At 46.3% G+C, this 17,198-nt stretch overlaps 1 protein-coding gene across 1 annotated transcript; it reads right to left on the bottom strand.

Moving 5' to 3' along the window:
- Positions 1–678: 678 nt before the first annotated feature.
- On the bottom strand, positions 679–16,344 carry sertad4 (SERTA domain containing 4). Its single transcript, XM_079175247.1, has 4 exons — positions 15,867–16,344; positions 4,327–4,493; positions 3,602–3,720; positions 679–3,231 (listed from the first exon to the last, which is right to left on the bottom strand). The coding sequence occupies exons 2-4, from the start codon at positions 4,472–4,474 to the stop codon at positions 2,290–2,292; spliced, it is 1,209 nt and encodes a 402-aa protein (XP_079031373.1). The 5' UTR covers positions 4,475–4,493; positions 15,867–16,344; the 3' UTR covers positions 679–2,289.
- Between the last annotated feature and the right edge of the window lie 854 nt (positions 16,345–17,198).

The raw sequence follows: 17,198 nt of genomic DNA, 5'->3' as shown, positions 1-17,198 counted from the left end.
CAGTATTCACAACAATGGCTTAGCTGCTTCCAAGCAATGTGGAGCAATGTCATACAAAACCTGCACAGTATTAATAATAATCCGGTAATTAGGGTGAACACCATTACTGGATCAAAGTCACTTAAAGCCCAGTAATGCCAGAGGACGGCATGCACCGTGTACGCACACACAGCATCACGCCAACATAAAGGGTCTTTTGCAGTCATAATGACAAGATATCGTGAGTGAGGAAGTGCATTTATTCTTTGTAAATTGTCCCTGGTTTATCTCTAGGCTGTAGAAGTGTGTGTTGGTGTGTTTCATGCTCAAACAAGAGAGTATTGCGGGGACAATAGATACGACGGGGAGTGCAGGGAGGAGTGTGGAGGTGACTGCTCCGAGCGTAATGTCAAAGAGATTAACAAGAATAGAGCGGCACGGTGACACCTGAGAGACATTTGGGCGAGTGCAATAAGCTGTGGTACTGCACTCCACTGAACATCAGACAGATGGGAAGCGAGGCAGTGAGCACACACACACACACACACACACACACACACACACACACACACACACACACACACACACACACACACACACACACACACACACACACGAACTGTTGGAATGCGAGGGAATAAAAGGAGGAATGCAAGATTTTTCTTTTTTCAACATTTCTTTTACTGATCTTTACACTTTTCACAGAACATCACACAGAATTAAATCGGAGCAGACTTGCTCTTTTGTTTTTAATAACAGACATTGCAGTTACATGTTCAACAAATACTGCTTTGTCAGTTGTTTTTTTTTATCTTCAAAAAAATTACCACTGATAGTCACTGGGTTTATTATCATTTAGGTCTTAGAGAAATGAAATAGGCTGGTACTCGACTTGTCTGGTTGTAGATGTGTCACTGTTACCAAAAGCAGTCTTAAGGGATGCACAGCTGTTGTTTTATACATCCGGACAGAAAATATAGGACAAGCGCCAAGGCGGGAATGATTCCACCGTACGAACCAACTGAGACCATCCGATGCTAGCACCTCAGGTTTAAGGTACGTCACACAATGAACAAAAACACCGACTGATATCTTTACATTTTGAAAACAACTTTGGTTTGGGTTTTGTCATCAGCGTGAGGACCCTAATCTTCAGAGGTGCCAAAAAGGAGACACACCAACAAACAAGAAACCACTGATCATGCCGACATGACAGAACGGCTCGTATCTGTCGATTACTGCTTCTGTATTGCATCCGTTCCTCGATTGGTTTCTTTCAGTCAGCGGACAGACCGACCGAACCACAGCAAGCCTTTTCTGACTGAAAGTAACGAATGTTAAGGAGCGTTTGAGCGCCGTCGGCCTTTTTTATGACTTCAGCAACTGGCTTTGAAAGTTGGCTTTAAGTGTGTGCACTTGTCAAGACAGGTAGTGCTAGAAAACATGCATTTTGAAGTAAAACAAACACGTTCTGGGTGTGGGGAATTTAGTTTGCTTTGAACCTTCTTAGTCATTTGAAAGAGTCCCTGCATTTAACTACATGCCTGTGTCCCGTTTTAGTCCAACGCAGTCGCTTGGAATGCAAGATACTTAGTAACAAGAACAATTACATTAACACACAGTTTACATGTATCCATAAAAACACTAAGGCACTTGAACTTGTGATTTCGTATTTTCCGATGTTTACGATTGCCGTCTCTTAAAATACACGCGGTGCCGCCACTGCGGCACAAGTCAGCTCGCCATTGCCTGAGACAGCGTCCAAATCAACAGGAACACAAAAAGAATCGCTTAAAATCAAGTTTTTTAAAATGCTACATCATATCTTGCAAACACACGCGCACACACACACACACACACACACACACACACACACACACACACGCACAGAAGCACACACACGACCCTTCATTTCATCGGCTTGTTTAGGGTCCTGAAACGAGACCGGTGCACCAATAAGAAGCCCCACTGGAGACCTTTTTAGATTTGTGCTGTGGGGCTTGAAAACGGTCTTGGAGACCCTTCACTTCACTTTTGGGATGTATGATCCCACCACGTGACCGTAGCCTACATCATTGTTTAAGAAAATGTTCCAGTGGCCCAGAACCGTCTGTGTGTTTTTAAAAAGAAATGATTCGACAAGAACATTAGCAATAGAGTTGAATGTAGTTTCAAATAAAGCTGACTTGGCATTACTATAGTGTAGGTAGCTCACACCTCCATCTGCTATGAGGAGAAATATTCTTCAACTGATGACAGTTGTCGTCATCGTTACAGTTTCATTCTAACAGACGTAAAATGTAAAGACAATCATTGTCTGTGAGCCCTGCGGTGCCAGAAGCTCACCTTGTGGAGCTCCCTCTGCATGGCATCAGAGTCCAACTGACCAGGTCTCGCATCCTGCCCTGCCTCCTCCTCCTCCTCCTCTTCCTCCCCCTCCTCCTGTTCTCCCTCCTCCTCCTCCTCTCCTACCCTGTCTGTCACGAGGTTGTCCTCCTCTGTCCTTGTGTGTGCGTGACCCAGCAAGCTCCTAGTCCTACTTTTCTGGCTTGACTTGTCCTTAACATCAAGGGAAGGCCCAGCTTCTCTTCTATCCTCCTCCTCCTCTTCTTCCTCATCCTCCTCCTCCTCCTCCTCCTCCTCCTCCTCCTCTTCCCTCTCTTCTTCCTCTTCATTTTCCTCGTCCTCGTCGTCCTCCTCCTCCTCCTCAACATCTTCATCCTCATCGTCATGCTCTTCTATGGCCACTGTCAGCCCTAACCTACTATGGCTAGCTAGTTGAAAAAAAGAGGAAGAGTGTGGTGTGGACGGGCAGTTTGAGAGCGCTGCGTCATACATGGAGAACGGGAGGTGGAGGTAGTGTCCTGCAGCGGCCGCCGCCGCGTAGATGCAGCAGCACGTCTGGGCACAGTCAGGGCGTAGATCCCCCTGTCCCCCGCGGACCATTCGGAAGCGCTTACGGAAGGGCGGCCCGGCTTGGGGCGATAAGCAGATCCGGGTGGATACTCCTCCGTGGAGCGCCTGGCTAGCAGGGTTAGCACCGGGCGCCGGGACGCAGGGGCCCGTGGTAAAGGCCGGGTTGGGTGGGAAGCACCAGTCCGTGCTCTGGAGGATAATCTCAGCGCGCAGGCGCCGAAGGAGGTTGTTGACGAGGACGGAGCGCCGGAGGAAGGCCTCGGGGTCGTCGATGAAGCGCATCTTCTCCAGGGAGAGGCGCAGCACGTGGGCACGCTCCTCCAACACCGGGGCAACCTGAAGGACACGGTCCCATTAGATCTATGCAGCCTGGACAGTTGTGTTTACAAAACCAGCGATCCAGATTCAACGGCATTATACCACCACTTTATAAACGACTTGTGCAGGAGTAATATGTAAAAGCTCAACTTGCACCATCTTCCAAATGATTTTGTACAATAATATAGTTACGGAGTTATTGATTGGATTCAGTTTAGATTTGCATGACGTCATTTAATAATAACATAAACATCTAATAGATACATTACCTATAATTTGACCATAAGAGGTATTTTAACAGCAGTACAGTCTGGTGCAGTTAGTAAAGAGTGCAGCATTGTAATAAGGGCACTTCCTGTAGGATACTCTGTGTACTCTGAATACTTACAGTTTGGCAGTACGTCCTGAAGCTGAATCGAGGCTCATCGTCATCATCAACGAACTTCCTCTTGAAGTATGCGATCCGTGATACTGAAACATGGTCGGGAACTCGCCTGCAGGGGGTTTCTGCAGACAGAGCAAACATGTCAGTGTTTTCAAAGGGCAGACTGTATGTGAACATCACATCATGTGTGGAAAACGCAGCAAAAACATTCATATAGAATTGAACTGCACAATAAACTAAACAAATTTAAAATGTATTAATACAAAAAAATCGAATAAAAAAGCAGAAGCATACATTTTGAAAAACAAAACACAGAGTTTCTGTCTAACCAGAAACGTCACCGTGGAGCTGAAGTAGCCTTCGAGCAGGCTTCTCTGGAAGAACCAGTTTCTTTGGTAACTCCGCTGATACTCAAACTGTTTGACTGGCAATGTAAATAAATGAACTCCTAAATCACCCCGACAAGCAAGCTCACCATCTGCTGCAAGCTCAACGCAGTACTTAACTTCACTCAAACCCTACATTGTGAATGATGGAGTGCATCTAGAACACTGTAACACACAAATACTGATGGATGGTTGGACAAATGAGTCTAATGTCCAGCTCTGAACAACTGAGGACGATCAGATGTGGTGCAAAAAACATCGGTAAACATCAGACATCTGATGAAACCCAATGGACATAAATGACTGAATGAAGAACCAGACGACTGTGTTTAGGCTCTGTACCTTGTGAGAGTTGCTCTACAGAGCTGCATGGCGGCGCAGCGTTGGACAGGCAGGTCTTAGTGCAGCGCTCTGACTCCCATATAGGCTGCCGCTGCAGAGGGTCTCCCTCTGGGTCCAGGAAAGGATTCATGGACAACACTAGGGTCATCTCTCTCTCTGATTCAGGTCTGGAAGGAGAAAACCAAAAAACACACAAAGTGGAAATCAGTACAATTCTAATAATATTAGCAAACTCTTCATTGACACACGTTATGTCCGTAAATCTAACAAGCATTCCGCATATGCTTTCCTAACGACGTGATAAATGTTAACAAGATGTTTGTCTATGGTGCTGGCAAACGCGGCGGTGTTGCGTGGAGGAATAACCAGCTTCTGTGCGAGCTGCGTGACAAATCTGAGCGATAATAATGGTGAGCGCTAAAACAGAAAAGTTGGCAGATGGCTGGCAGCTCTGATACGCGTGGTGCCGTTACAAGTGGGACCCAGATGGAGAGATGACACCCACTCGCACCATGAATTCCCTATTGATTAGTCGGTGGGGGAGGAGTTAGCGACGTGTTTAGACACGAGGTTTGCTCGGTGAAACGGATCCCACGCGTCAAAAACTGCGCCGCGAAGCTGTGTCGACGGCGTGTTGATCCGGAGAGCAAAAGGAGATGTGCACGGAGCAAACAGGTCCAGCACGCAAGGCAAACAACTTGACATAAGGTATCCAATACTGACGGTGCGTATTTGATTTGAATTCCAGCGGATTTTTTTGCCAGTTTCCAAATAATCCAAAACGGTAATATGAAGCCGTATCACCTCATGTTTGGATTAAAGTGACGCAGAAGAAACACGAGGAGGGCACAATACTCGCCAGCGACTGGACGAGGCTTCTGTTCACACCGAACACAGAGCCCTACTGTGAAGACACCGAGAGTCACAGTCTGTTGTGATTCTTTGAATCCGAGGAGAGAAACTCTATCGCTCCTTTGATCACGGTGAACGGCTGTCATTTGGTTTGCTGTCGATTCCTCCCCCTTCATGCAGAATGCAGAGCCAGCTGTTTCAGGCATCAGCGGCTGGACCGCCTCCCTCCCCTACCTGCCCACATCAACAGATATCATTGCCCACAACCCAGCTTGACACGCCACCATCTCAGACTCACCCGTTGGGTAGCTGATTAAAATGTCCGCTTCAATGAGCTCCCCTCCTTTGCTCGGGTGAACGGTTTTATTTCTGTGTGCTGCTTTTCTACGGTTTGCTTTTAACCCGACTAATCAGACACACCTAAAGCCCGAAAACACCGCCGTAGGCGACGCCGCTCCTACCACACCTATCTAGCCAGCCAGCCCCAGGGAGTAACGGATTACATAGAGCAGCATCACCTTTCATATTCTTTTACGGGTTCGGCGAGCATGCTTTAATATCAACTCCAGCAGTGCAGTGCAATGTTTGTGTCCCTGCCGCACCGATCCATCAGTAAACGTTACGCTCCGTCGTATATGCACAAGAGCCCTCGTCTGAATTGCCACTTTGTCTGCAGCAATGAGAAGCAACCTCACGGCCACAGAGTACTCACAAGTCACCTGATCACCGCTGTGTTTGAGTTTTGACAATATGATGTGCATGTAGCCAGCTAGATGGATTTCTCAAAAGGGGGGGGGGGGGCTATGAAGATGCAGATGCATGCAGGTCATTGGAGGGTTTTAAAATAAACAAGACTAATGGGCTACGGCTGTGTAGGTGAATCTATGAGGCACAGCTATGCTTTGAGCTAAATGCTAACTGTAGCATGCTGTGATGCTGATGTTCAGCGGGTAATGTTTGCCGTCATCACAATCGAATTCAGTACTCTGGCATGTTAACAATAGGTCATTAGGAATAAACACAAAGTACAGCTGAAGTTCATGGTGATGTCATTAGTTTTGCACGTTTTTTTTTGTTGTTGTCATATACCCCCAAAAATAATTAGCTCAAGTGTCAATTTGTTCATCTTTTACACGGTTGTATGTTTGCGACTCACATCACCTCTCAACACAACGTGTATGACAATTAACATTTTGACATTGCCGATTGACAGTGTGTGCAGGTGGGACGCTGGTGATGGATCACATACTTAATGCTGCATCAGTGACTGCTACTGGATTGTGTCTATGTGTGTGTGTGTGTGTGTGTGTGTGTGTGTGTGTGTGTGTGTGTGTGGGGGGGGGGGGGGGGGGGGGGGGGGGGGGGAACAGTGGGGGGGGGGGTCTGATCATCAACCTATGGCGGGTGAAAAGAAGCAGCTGGTGACTTCAGAGGAGACACATGATTGTCTACATCTGCTTCAGGCCTGTCGCGTTACAAATTACAGTTTTCCTTCCAACAACTCAGCGACACATCTTGTGATGTTAACGCAGCCGCAAGACGTTAGCTTCTTTCTCTCTGACCGCTGGAGCCGACAACTCAGCTATTCCAGTTCCCGTAAATCCATCGTGTCACATTATGGATTATGCACATTTTATAACGCGTTGTCAGAGTCAAACCACATGATGTGAGCTACATTCCTCTGCTGAGGCCTCCCCCCCCCACCCCCACCAAGTAGACCACCAACTAGGGCCAATTATGTCACTGTTACTGAGCGCCTGTGCCATTGTTAATTAGCAGCTTTAGCCCTTCTCATTCCCCCCCCCCCACCCCCCCCCCCCCCCCCCCCCCCCGAGCTGCTGTTTTACCCTTCGCCATTTTCATCTCCATCACCTCCCCTCACTGCCGCTGTTGCTACGTTTGCTCGGGCACAAAGAAACAAGCATGCCATCACTCCCTCTGCCCTCTTTAGGGACCCGCCCCCCCCCTCCTTCTTTCATCCCTCTACTCTCAATCTCTCTTTTCCTCTCTTTCTCGCTGACATGCTTTCAACAGCGGTCACAGTCGACAGCTCTCTGAATCAGGGGCTGGAAAAAAAAAAAAAAACACAATGAGAAAACCGACAGAGCAGCTTCCCTACATGTACAGCAATACTTCTTGTTCTTCAAAGACAAGCGGGAGGAGGAGGAGGAGGAGGAGGGGAGAGTGTGAACAAGTGCGTGTGCGTCTGTGAAAGAGGAAAAGGGAGAAATGGAGGGTTGAGAAGTAAAAACATGGAACGAGGAGAGAATAATCTCCCGGGGGGATATCGTACCTCTCTTTTTCTCCCTCTCTCTGTTTCTGTCTGCGTCTTGCAGGAACGCGAGTGTGATTGAGAGCGAGTTTAGGCTGCGTGTGCGTGATTGTGTGTAACAGTGTGTATTTGAGGGGGGGGGGGGGGGGGGGGGGGGACCTGCGCGTGTAGACGTGTTTGTGTGTGTGTGTGTGTGAAACACTGCTTCACCTCTGTTCATTCTCCTCTGGCTTCATCCTTCCTATCCTCCCTCTCTCACAGCTTCCCTTCCTCCGTCTGACTCGCTATCTCGCTTTCTTTTCCATTACACCCTTTGATGATGAGCAGTTAATTGCGGTGCCAGGGCACGAGCCAAACCGTGGGAGGGGGAGACGGAGAGTGATGGAGAATAGGAAGAGAGAGGATGGAGATAGAGGGAGGGCTGAGGGATGGATGGAATGAGTCAAGGAAGGAAAGATAAGTGCCTTAGGAGCCCTGTCATGAGTGGAGACAGATCGCTTGCAGGGATGATTTCTGCTGCTGTGATTGACTCCCTCCCTCCCTCCAGCGCTGAGACACGCACACGCACACACACAGCTTGCTGTGTCCTGAAATATTTTAGAAGGAAAGTCAACTAAGGCTACAACAGTCAACTGGGGAGCTCCAGAACCACACCACTACTGTCAGCTTCTGGATGTTTACACACACATGTATATGTATATGTATATATATATATATATAGTAGGTGTTCATTTATCTATTTTTGACTTTCACAGTCTAACAATAACCAATGTCTTTGACAACTTTTAACTCAACATTAAATACTCTGAACGGCTCTCGATTGTAGATTTTCTATGAAATGCTGGTGATGTTGAAGTAATAACAATCCCCAGAGGAGCATCAGCCGCTCTCACACAACTCCATTCTGCTTGAACAGGAAATGTAAAGAGAGCAGGTGTGCAGGAGCGACCTCTCTGGAGAGAAACGCAGGACAGGAACGAGCTCTGAGCAACAACGATGGATACAAACTTCAAAGGAGCTCCATTTGACTCTCCCTAAACTAAAAGGACAGTGGTAGATGCCTAAACCCTGGGTTATGAAAATCACACGTGTCAGCTTGAGCAGGTTAGCGTTAGTCTGTGTCAGTCTTTAGCGTGTCATCGAGTGCACTTTTAAAAAGAGTCCTGTTTTTAAACAAGTCAGCTGGAGGCATTGGAAAGGCGTCTGTAGACTGCGCTGTGTACCGACTCATGGCGCCGCTAACGTCGGCTGAATGTGTGAGCTGCAGCTGATGAGATCGGCCAATGACAGCTGTCATTTCAGACCACAAGAATGTAAGCCACCACCTAGAAAGGAGATGCCGGCTTTTGTGTACTTCTGTCTGACATTGGGGACCTGCTATGTGAACTTCATTATAAACTGCAAGTATACCCCGATCCATACAGATTTAGATATTGGGGAGTTTAAAAAAAGAAAATCCCATAACGATACTTCGGTTGACATTATTCTTTTTACATTTAAACGTACAAACAAACGACGGTCTATTCTTTTCACATGGCGTGGGATACTTCGACGTGAGGCCTGTATCCCCACCAGCACCTCCTCGTTTTCACCTTTTGTGGCCAAAATTGCGTCACAATATCCGCACACTTTTATTTAAGATGAAAGTGGTGCGGTCTCAGGTTACAGGGAATCAAGGAAAGTAGAAAAATCTGCAAACCATCACCTGTGTAGAAAACCAATCCTGACAGTAAACAGTGTAGGGCTGTATAGGGGAGCTGTTAGTTTACGTACTCATTGTCGTGAGTACGTCATTTGTGGCTTTTTGGGAGTGTTTAGTTTGAAATGACTTCACTCAGCCCACGTTTATAAAAACATAAAAAACTGGATATTTAAGCCAAAAATGGGGGAAGATTTGTACAATGATTCTGGGGGAGTATAGAACATGCCTCTAATAAACTTTGTGCTCTCTCTCTCTTTTCTCTGTGGCCTCAAAAATGCTAATCGATCCAGCATGTGTTTGACAGAGTGTATGCTGTATCGCTCTGTGTGTGTGTGTGTGTGTGTTCAGTGTTTTAAGTGCCAGGTTTTTACTAAGTGTTTCCGTGCCTCGGGGGGGGGGGGGGGGGACAGATAGCAGTGAAAAGGTTGTGGTTTTCTGCATCAAACAGATCCAACATTGCCTGATAGGGTCTTCACAGCACACACGAGCATGCGATGTGTCATGACTGAACGGCACAGAATCAGGTAGACGCATTTTCTGGAACAGGGAATTCTGCGGTGGACGGGTTGGTTGGATTTTGTTCTGCCGTATTGCATTACCACAAATGACACGAGGACACACCCAGTGTACCGGGAGCACAACTTAAATAAACACTAGCATGGTGCACATGCATGTACCCACATTGAACATGCATGCATGTCTACAGTCCAAGGACTAGGGCGGCACACTTATTATAAAACATCTGTATTGCTAAGCTGCGATCACCATAATTGCAGTAATCACAATTATGTGTCTCTTGGCGAAATCCTTTTATTACTTTTTCTCTTTTGTGTTGCAGTAAAATTAGCAGCAGCTTGTAAGAATATGTGGCCTCCCTGTCATCTGGTTTAAACCAGAACATTGTGAAATGACTTGAATTGTAATTTCCTTACTCGTGTGGAGCCATTCACTCTCTGACACTCTGCTCCTTTTCTCCGAAGACGGACAATGAGACCGTCTGCTGCCCGATTCTCCGTCTTAACGTTTCTCTCGGTTAGGCTGTTACCGGTTTGTGTAGTAAAGGAAGAGGACGAACGCCGGGCAAAACGTTCAGATTGACAAATTACGTGATTAAAAATAGACACGGTCGAATAATGATATATACAATAGGACTAACTGTGATTATGTGTGATTAACTATCAAGTCCTAATTAAAGTATTTTCTATCTAAAAGACTAAATAGAAAAAAATCAACAGCTCAGAATATTTGTATGCGATTCACTGAACAAAAGGAACCCACAACACTAATGGCATCCATCTTTACAGCTCCTCTGAACTTCTGAAGAGGTTCTCTGATCCTATAAGAGACTTCCTACGTGCATCAACTTTAATGCATAACCGTGGTGTTTGTGGAACCGCGTGCCTAGGCGATGACGCACAGCTCACTATTATTGGGGGGAGGCCGTTAATATGAAACGGCCCACATGAAGGTGGAGACACCGGCAGAAAAGTGGACTGACATTTATCCCGTGTGGGTGGAGCACCGGGGGAGGGCGTCGACAGCAACCTTGTGCACATGCACAAAGTGAGACAAATCCTTTTTCTAAGTCACTCTTGACAATGTCAGCTCTTGAAAGTGACAGCCTTTTGTGCATGTCAGTACTCATCGCTGCACAGATATAGACAGGTGTGTGTGTGTGTGTCTGTGCGCGTACAGTGACAGTTTGCGTGGTGGACCAAATCGAGGCAATACATCTCCACACTGAGGAGATAAGTGGGCGTAGCCCTGAAAGAGCTGCCTTGACAGGAGCTTCAACAGCAGGCTTCCTCGGAGCTCTGTGCGCTCACGGCAGAGCACTTTGAGTCTCGCTGGAAGAGAGAAAACCAGACTTGTGGCAGTGCCTTCCCTGCTCCCTATGCATACCTCTTTCAGCTTGACGCCTGCTGCCTTTCACACACACACACTCACACAGCGACTGAGCGGTGATGTGACTCGACAGGGACAAGAGGGCCACTGAAACCTGTCACATGTGGAGTGTGTTGTATCTTTATGGTGCTACCTGGTCACCGGCATCACTTTGATGCTTGGCCACGTAAATCTCTCTCTTCTCTGTGGTATTACATCCACCCTCAGGGACCGCAAACACATATAATGATCAGTATAATGCAACTAACGTAGGTGCAATTGCATAAGAAAAGTAGCACACAAAACACCTTTGTAGTTTGTAAGAATCCCAGTTGGCCACACAAAGTATTCAGTAAGAAACCTGGGGGCTAATCCACAGTGTACTTAGGGCTGCATTTAACAGTTACTTTATGATGAGACATTTTCTGTCTATGGATCTGAACGAGTTTGTGGTGAAACTGCATGATTTCACCCGATTTGACTTTATAGAAATAGGCAATCTTCTTGCTGATGGCCTCGTTCACTTATGGCGGTCATAACGAGGCATCAGTATTACATTGAGTCTGTCTCTAACAGTTCCTTACATTACTTTAAACACCAAAACACATTGTTATGACTTTAAAAAGAACTGTCACTGCATTTCCTACCTCAATTGCCTTTTTAAAATCTGGATTGTTTACATTATCTTTCACTGGTGCGTTGCTAACTTTAGCGATGCTTTACAGCCAAAAACTCTCAATATGCATTAATGCCCCACAGTTGGCAGTAGTGTGCATCACACCAACCCTCCTACGCTGCAGCATGCACAGACAGTATGTCCATGGTAGTTTAATTTTTTTTTTTAAATAAGGAAAGTTAAGAGCATTTATTGACTAACATTAGGTAATTCACATTCGGTAAAAACTGCCAAGCGGGCTAAAGACAACTGAAGTGGATGACAGAGAATCATCTGACGTTGATCATCGTACTGTAACTGAAGTGTGAGCCAAGACGCAGCCCACTTCTTCTCAATGTGGAGACGCTACATCCCATCAATATGCCAGTTGGCGTGGGGGTGGAGAGTGTGTAAGTGCCGGCATACGAGGGTGAAGCACACGGCGAGGGAGAACAGATAGAGAATAGATAATAAGTGTCATTAAATCAAGTTCTCCTTAAGAGCAGCAACAACAAAGCATTGTACGCCATGAATCAAAAGTGAGACACTCAGATAGCAAGCAATTAGCCCCCCCGCTAGTAGAGTGGACCACGGAAACACGGAGAACAGTCACGCTGGGCACATTAGACGGAGAAGCCTAAAGATGCTTCGCAGAGGCATTTTCAAAAGAAATAAAAAATTGATGCAAACACACACAAATCCATGCTTTTACGCACCGACGGCCTCCTTCTTTGTTATTAACTACAGGATCAATGCTTTGACGTAAAGGTTTCCTCCTTTTACATATTCATGTGGGACATTAGATCCTTGTATGCAGACATTTGTGAAGCATTAGAGAAACTAAAACATGTAATCGTAGTCGTTTTATTTGCCTTATAAAACAAGAAAAACCCTGGTTTAGATTACGCCTCGTGTGAGAAGAAATGCACGAGAGCAACTTTTAAATTGTGACGTCAACAACGCTGCAAGTCTGGACAGTTTGGATGAGTCAGTCAGAAATGGGGCTCGGCCACGAAACGGATCAGTGATTTACTTAGAGTTAGAATTGGTACTTAAGAGCATATATTTGATGATGAAAATGACTAATCCTTGTCAATATAGAACCATCTGTCCACAGCAGTTTGAACGTATGTGAAGCTCAGGTAGCGAAAGGGACGGATACAAAACTGCACTACAAAACACACAAATAACCTTTTAACAAACGTGTATTAACACGGAGTCCTAGCTGTCGTATTATCAGAAGTGAGGTTTGTCCAGACTTGTCAAGGTTACTCTGATGTTGGACAAAAACAACAGCCGATCAAGAGGCGTCCTCCTCTTGCCCTTTCATCCTCCTGCTGCGTTATGTTGCTATTTTCCTTTTGGTTGCATCTTTAGATTGTGTTCCTGCCAGCTTGCAGCCTGTCAGGAGTCATCAGAGCAGCTCGCAGTTTAGTTGAGGGCCGTCTTGGCCGCGGTGGCGTGACTAAGCTGGGCTCGGGGCCCCCCGGGGGGGGTTTTCGCCCGGCACTCTTCTTGCTGAGCGGTGACACATGTGTTGTGGCAGGGCGGCTGTACGGGGGCCACATTACCAACAATGTGGGGACGGCTTGTTGTGGCTGTGAGGGCTAACGGGACAGGGCTCTGCCAGAGGTGGATGCAGCACATTAGAGGCAAGACGAGGGCATCAGAATGCATTTATTAAAAAATAAAAACCTCCTTTGTAACATTACTGTGTAATGTAAACTGTTGGAAGGGATTTCTTGAGCTATTTCTTTTACATTAGAGTATGAAGTTGAAGGTTGTTTTTGAAGCTAATGAAAGGGTTCAGAGATCCGCCACAAACACGTACGATAAGTGAAAACTTCTACGTTCGGGAATGTGAGGCATTTTGAATCAGCATTTTTCTACACGTTGCATTAATTCTGTCTCGTCTGAATAAATTCGGGTTCTCGTGCAGGTCTAAATTCATTACAGACACACTGAAGACGGGAATCCGTTGAGGGGAATGAAACAGAGCGCGTTGTATTTGGAGTAACGAGAGGATTTTAAAGGTGTAGGATCTCAGGTTGTAAATTAAGCTTTCTCGGTGGAGGTGAAGTCACAAGGTCTCCGCTATAAATAAACGTCTCGTCTCACCTTCCTATGTTTTTTTTTTTTGCACTTGTGCAGAAACAAATGTGTGTTCTCCTTTCCTCTCAAGTTGTCCACCTTAGTTAGTTGTGTGTCTTTGCTGGAGCACAAAGACGTATTCATGATGGGGAAGCGGTGCCTGAGGGAAAAAAAAAAGAAGTCTGGGGCTACACCCTGCGGTCCTCACACTCACACTCACACTCACACACACACACACAAACACACACACACGCAGCTCAACTTGTATTGGCTGAGACCTTTTAACCACAACAGAGCGGAGAAGGACAAAGGGAATGAGATGTGAAGCCCGCCTATTTCTTACCAACTATCATCACCAACGACATGCCATGAGATTATTTTTCTCTTTCAGTGGCAATCCAAACTTGCCATTGCACTGTCATATCTACTGCACCTGCTTCTTCTGCCTCATTGGCAAATGGAAAAACCATTACGGATCCGTGGATAAACGGCACACTTCAAGGGCTAATTATTCTGTGCTTGGCACCACGAAGGGTAGCCTTCATAATGGATTGAATCTCCTTCGGCGTACACGTCTCCTACGAGCCATGTTTTTAAAATGTTGCTCCAGATGTGAGTCTTGTGCGCCCCGCTGAGAGAAATGAATGGCTAAGTGGGCTGCGGGCTACCTACAGGTTCACATCCTTAATGAGCAGAAGAGTCTGCTGAGAGCGAGATATGATTGATAGCGCCACGACAGAGCTGGAAGAGTGGGGAATCGCAGCGAGGGCTTTTGATAAAGACGATGGGGTGGAGGGATTTGGCAGGCGGCAAAGGGAAGGAATCTGGCATCCGCTCGATGCCAGGAACCTATCCACCGTGCTGCAAAGAGCGGGAGCGCTTCCTCTTGTTCCAGCCCCTCTGGCTCTGGTCTGTTGGTTTAATCTGAGCTGGATGTTCCTCCCTGTTGCGTGCCTCACTATATATTCCTGCAGAACACACTTTTTCCCCTCCGAGCGAAAACAAATAGCAAAAAGGTGGAATTCCTGGCAAGTGACTCCGGATGTTGTTGGCGGCGAGTGGAGGTGAAGCGCATCCAGCCCACTGCGCTTGAAGCCCTTTCTTTAAAACCAAAACACGTAAATAAAGAAAGGGGGAAAAAGAAGGGGGGGGGGGGGGATATTTTTCGCCCTTAAAACTTGCCATGTTTAAATGTTCCTAATCCTCTCCGGGGCTTGTTAATGGTCCACTCTGAGTGAGTCAATGCTCGTGACACTAAGTCTGAAGACAGCACAGCAATGACACCGAGGAGAGAATTACAACAGGAGCTCAGAATTCAGCTAAATCAGTCTAAACCCGCTTCTTTTCTTGGAGGCGGTGGCGGCAATACAGACAACCAGCCAAGAGCGGTTCCCCCTCAACATAATAATGAAGTGAGGCTGGATGGATGCCAGGAGGGTGGCTGCTTATGTCAGCCTGCATAATGTGTTGGACCAGAGTCTCTGTCACACTAGTGAGCTATCGACAGGTTCTCATTCATCCTGCAGAATCCCAACTAATTACTCTACTACAGCTGTTTATTAGAGAGCTACAGTTCAGTGAACACATTAGGTAGATTAACCACTGTGCATTGACTGAAGCAATGTTGCCCGATCAACACAATCCGAAACAAAATGTTTAAATGAAGATAGATTTTGTTCTGTACTTAATAGCCATTGTTCGCTTTGCTTAAATTGTACTTACAAACTAAACAGAATAACACTGAAAATGATTGTGTATGCATTTTTTTCCCCCCTCCAAAAATAACCTTAACTTGACATGAAGTTGTTTTTTAACTCTCAGTGTAAAAAACCTCAAAGGACGTTCACTGGGCAAAATGTAGTCCGGATGGTTTTCCTAAATGATGATGTTATAGCCACAAAGACACACAGGCTACAATTAAACGGACATAGCGAGCCTTGCCTGAGAGAGAGCGCGCGGAGGGAATAACTTGTGGTGGGGAGAATGAAATGACATACTTTTACCCTTCAGTGCTAACGCCATTGAACCGGATACTCACCGGACTAAACAGTAGGACGCATTTAGCTCGGAGATCGTTAGCTTACCTGTCTTGAATTGTTCGGACCTCGTCCTCGGCTCCACACTTGCTTTGTGACAGAAATCCAAAAGGTGCGTTTGATGAAAAACAAAGTCCTAGTGAATAAATACTACCATGTCCTCTGTTGGCACCGCGTTGCTCTAATTGTAGCCAACGAGCAGACACGCGAACCACGCGGACTGCGTTTAACTACCACTTATGTAATTACTGGTTCATTAGCTAGTTGTCTAAATACTTATCATTAAGCGCGCGCGTTTCTCTCACTATGCCCGCGCGAAGCATCTCCCCCCCCCACCCCCCATCCCACGCGCGCTTTCTTCACTAGCGAACGTGGACAGCTGATGTTTTTCTCTTCCTTTGAGGGAATAAAGAAGCTGGGCTCGTGTTGTGTCGGTGCTGCTGTAGTCCGTTCAGGGTGGTTTCTCATGCAGAACGCTCAGCGTAGCTCACGTCGTTACGGCTCGCTCGACAGCTCACATGAATATGTGGCGGAGAAAACAACACCAGGCGACGCAGCTTCATCCCTTCCAGCCAACTACTGCTGGAGGGTTCAGGTACGGCTCGGAATTTCGCCCTCTTCCTTCTTGGCCCTCAAGTTTGAACTGAATAGTCGGTGACTTACTCATTGCAACTCCATTCGGAAATTGTCGCAGATTGCTTTCCCAATCGACTAATTTCAATAGGTCTTTCCATTATTATTATTATGATTAGTTCATTATTGTGTCCTTACATCTCCTGGATGTCACATTAATACCAATGTGTTTGAGCGTGTGAACGGAATCCGTAGTTGTCATAATTCCGTGAGGACCTGAAGGCAATCTAACACTTTTTTTTTTAGATGAGTTGTGTGTTGGAGATCTGCTCTGCAGGGATGTGACCGACAAAAAGAGGGGAGGGAGCGAGCCCCTCTCATCTGTCATGCATTTCCCCTTTGATTCAGCTGCAGCCACTGAATCTTATTTTCCAGCATTTCTCCCCCTGGGCCCTTTGTTCTGTGTTCAGCTGTGGAATGTGCTGGAGAACACACTCAATTGTAAAAACAGTATCTCTGATCTTGCTCTTTTTTCTCTCTTTTTTTACCTTTGCTTTATAGTTACAACTACCACTGAAAGATTAAGGTTTGTGGCAGGATCACACAAAGCAGGGGCGTCAATTCACTCAGACCTACATCACAGCAGAGTCTCTGCAGAGTGGAACAAAAACCTATGGCATGAAATAAATTGTCTGTCTGTGTGATTAAAATGTAGCTCACAAAATGATCAGCTGAGAGGAAACACTGCTCCCAAGTGTTCCCTGTTGTCACGCCTTTTGATTTTGATTTATTATTTTTAAGAAAACA

This window comes from Pholis gunnellus (genome assembly GCF_910591455.1).
Source record: "Pholis gunnellus genome assembly, chromosome: 15".
Taxonomy (NCBI): domain Eukaryota; kingdom Metazoa; phylum Chordata; class Actinopteri; order Perciformes; family Pholidae; genus Pholis; species Pholis gunnellus.
Note: the sequence above shows the minus strand (reverse complement) of the source record. Positions and strands in the feature narration are given on the sequence as shown.

Coding starts and splice junctions, on each gene's coding strand:
- sertad4 (XM_079175247.1), bottom strand. CDS start 4,474: ATGACCCTAGTGTTGTCCATGAATCCTTTCCTGGACCCAGAGGGAGAC. Junction 3,721..4,326: donor TGTAGAGCAACTCTCACAAG/GTACAGAGCCTA, acceptor CTCTGTCTGCAG/AAACCCCCTGCAGGCGAGTT. Junction 3,232..3,601: donor TCAGGACGTACTGCCAAACT/GTAAGTATTCAG, acceptor CGTGTCCTTCAG/GTTGCCCCGGTGTTGGAGGA.